General features: G+C 40.3%; 1 protein-coding gene across 1 annotated transcript; it reads left to right on the top strand.

Moving 5' to 3' along the window:
* Nucleotides 1-1836: 1836 nt before the first annotated feature.
* Nucleotides 1837-2339, top strand: SERLADRAFT_434795 (uncharacterized protein; the record flags this gene model as incomplete). The annotated part of the gene is made up of 2 exons (XM_007315043.1): nt 1837-2148; nt 2199-2339. 2 exons carry the CDS (start codon nt 1837-1839, stop codon nt 2337-2339), a joined length of 453 nt encoding a protein of 150 aa, XP_007315105.1.
* Between the last annotated feature and the right edge of the window lie 155 nt (nt 2340-2494).

Here is a 2494-nt window from a genome sequence, read left to right as displayed (position 1 = left end):
TCACTGGGAAGCTGCAAAATGTGTCCTCTGATATCTGAAAGCAACCAGGGACATGGAACTACATTATGATGGCGCAGATGTCTCCATGGACATGGATTTCCATGCATATTCGGATGCAGATTGGTCTGGAGACCCAGACACATCTTGATCAACATCAGGCTTTGTTTTTATCACTATCTGAGGAGCAATCTCCTGGACAAGCAAAAGACAAAGCATGGTAGCTTTATCCTCCACGGAGTCAGAGTACATTGGATTGAGCAATGCTGGACAACACCTTTTATGGCTTCGGACATTTTTTAAAGAAATTGGACATGCTCAAAATGGACCTACAACATTGCACTGTGACAATCAAGCAGCTATTATTCTTACACGAGATCCACAGTTCCGTGCTTGCACAAAACACATTCAACGGAAATATCATTTTATCTGAGATGACTTAGTATCAAAGGGAGAGGCAGTAATCAGATATGTTCCTACAGGAGATATGGTTGCCGACATTCTCACTAAACCCCTCACTCACGAAAAACACTGGAAACTCTCTAAAGCTATGGGACTATGGTTACACTCAAATGGGAGTGACAAAACCGGATAAACCTAGTCTCTGCTAAAGTAGCCATTGTTCTCCATGGAGTCACCATTGTTTTCCTAGGAGCACAATTGTACTCCTAGGAGTCATTATACTGTAGCGAGTAGCACCTCCGACTATAAGTAGTAGGGGGTTTAGTATAGAAATACCTCAGTCGTTTCTATAGCCTCTTGGGCAGCGGCTGAGTTTCACATAGTTTTCTTAATTTGGAGTATCAGTAAGATAAATTCAGCAAAATGGACTTAGCAAAAATCAGTAATCATTAGCTTTATGTGTTATCATACCAGTATACTATTATATATACCATCAATGGTTCTACCGTCACCCTGTTCCTTACCATCACCTCAAATCACATTGACTCCCTCATCCCAGCTTTGATAGTTCCCAAATGCCAAACCACAAGCAGCTGTGGTGAGGTGTCCTCATGTATACCACTAGTACCAATTATTCCCCCACCACTGAAACCACCTAGCAAATGAATAGTGCCAACAAAGGCTTTTATACCAATATCAACTTTTGATCCCCCCAGCAATTATTTCTAATCAATTTTTACAGGAATTTCAGTACTATCAAATGGTATGCAAATAATCCACCTTAATGGCACCAGTGATAATTCATGCAGTATTGGAATAAATTGGCAGTTTACGGAAAACAGGTTTGTTTGTTCTCTCTCTAGCCTAAGATTGTTCTGATTTTATTCCAGGTTTATACAGAGATGTCAGAATAAAAGGTACACATATTGATTTACTATCTACATTTTTTTTACTGACTATACATCTAGAAACTAGCAGCTTCCATGGTGGATTGCAGAGATTCCTGGTGTTACATTTTCAGGCATTCACTGTGGAAACCAGTTTTTAACCGGCTATGGATAATGTCTAGATACCCGAGTAAAATAGATAGTAACTGTAATCAGACAACAGACATGGGGAAGTTGGGATATAAGATGGAAAGCCACACTTTTTCGAATCTAACTAGAATTCATCTTGTCCTAACACTTGTAACAGTTTGATGATAGAATTTGAATGATTATTTCTACTTAAGAAGTACAGTTGGAAGTAAATCAAAGTACAAATGAAGCCCAATTAATATATGAATTAAGCACTAATTAAGATGTGAATAGCGTACAGATAGACAGAAAAGAAAACTGCTAGGAATCCCCCTCCTCAGCCTAGTACATAAAAATGTCCTCAGGTAGTTGTCTCCTCCTCAACTCTCCACTATGTACCCATTAAATGTGCATTCAATGCATGCCAGCCCACTACAACAGCCGGGTGAACTATCACCTCTCACTTCCCGACCCCAGGACAGCCCCTTTTCAAGTGAACTCAGCTTCACGTCAATTCTTTGACCTATGTGGGGTGGAGAAGACGGCTAAACAAGATGAAAGGATACAAGCATTAGTTGACAACCTTCAGCCCTATCCTGATGATGCACCTTTTATGAAGATGGGGCCTGAAAACAAGGCCGTTTGGAAGTCATGTTGGACTGAGAAGATTGACCATACAGTCAATGTCCACTTTGTCAATGAAATTGTTGATTGTGTCTGGGATAATGAAACAGTAAGTTCAAATAGCACTACAAAAAACCAGACCAAATAACACTTACTTAGGCATTACGGACTGTTCCAGGAGGCAAGCCAGAGCTGGTAGATGCTGACTACAACAAAGATGTCATTATCAAGATGAAAAAATTGTACTGGGGCAACTTACAGTCTCAAGTAAAGGCACGCGCTGGCATACACCAAAGTTGATTGGTAGCATGGACAGGTGTCAATAACAAAGTGAATATTCAAAAAGACTCGCCTTTGCGCCACACAGGCACAGTGCCACATGAAATAGTAATTAATATTACCTTTTTCAAACTTGTGGCTGATCAGCATCACCTCTATTAGGCAATCCAGTCACG

The sequence above is a fragment of the Serpula lacrymans genome (genome assembly GCF_000218685.1).
Source record: "Serpula lacrymans var. lacrymans S7.9 unplaced genomic scaffold SERLAscaffold_3, whole genome shotgun sequence".
Lineage (NCBI taxonomy): Eukaryota > Fungi > Basidiomycota > Agaricomycetes > Boletales > Serpulaceae > Serpula > Serpula lacrymans.
This window is presented reverse-complemented; position numbering and strand designations above follow the sequence as displayed.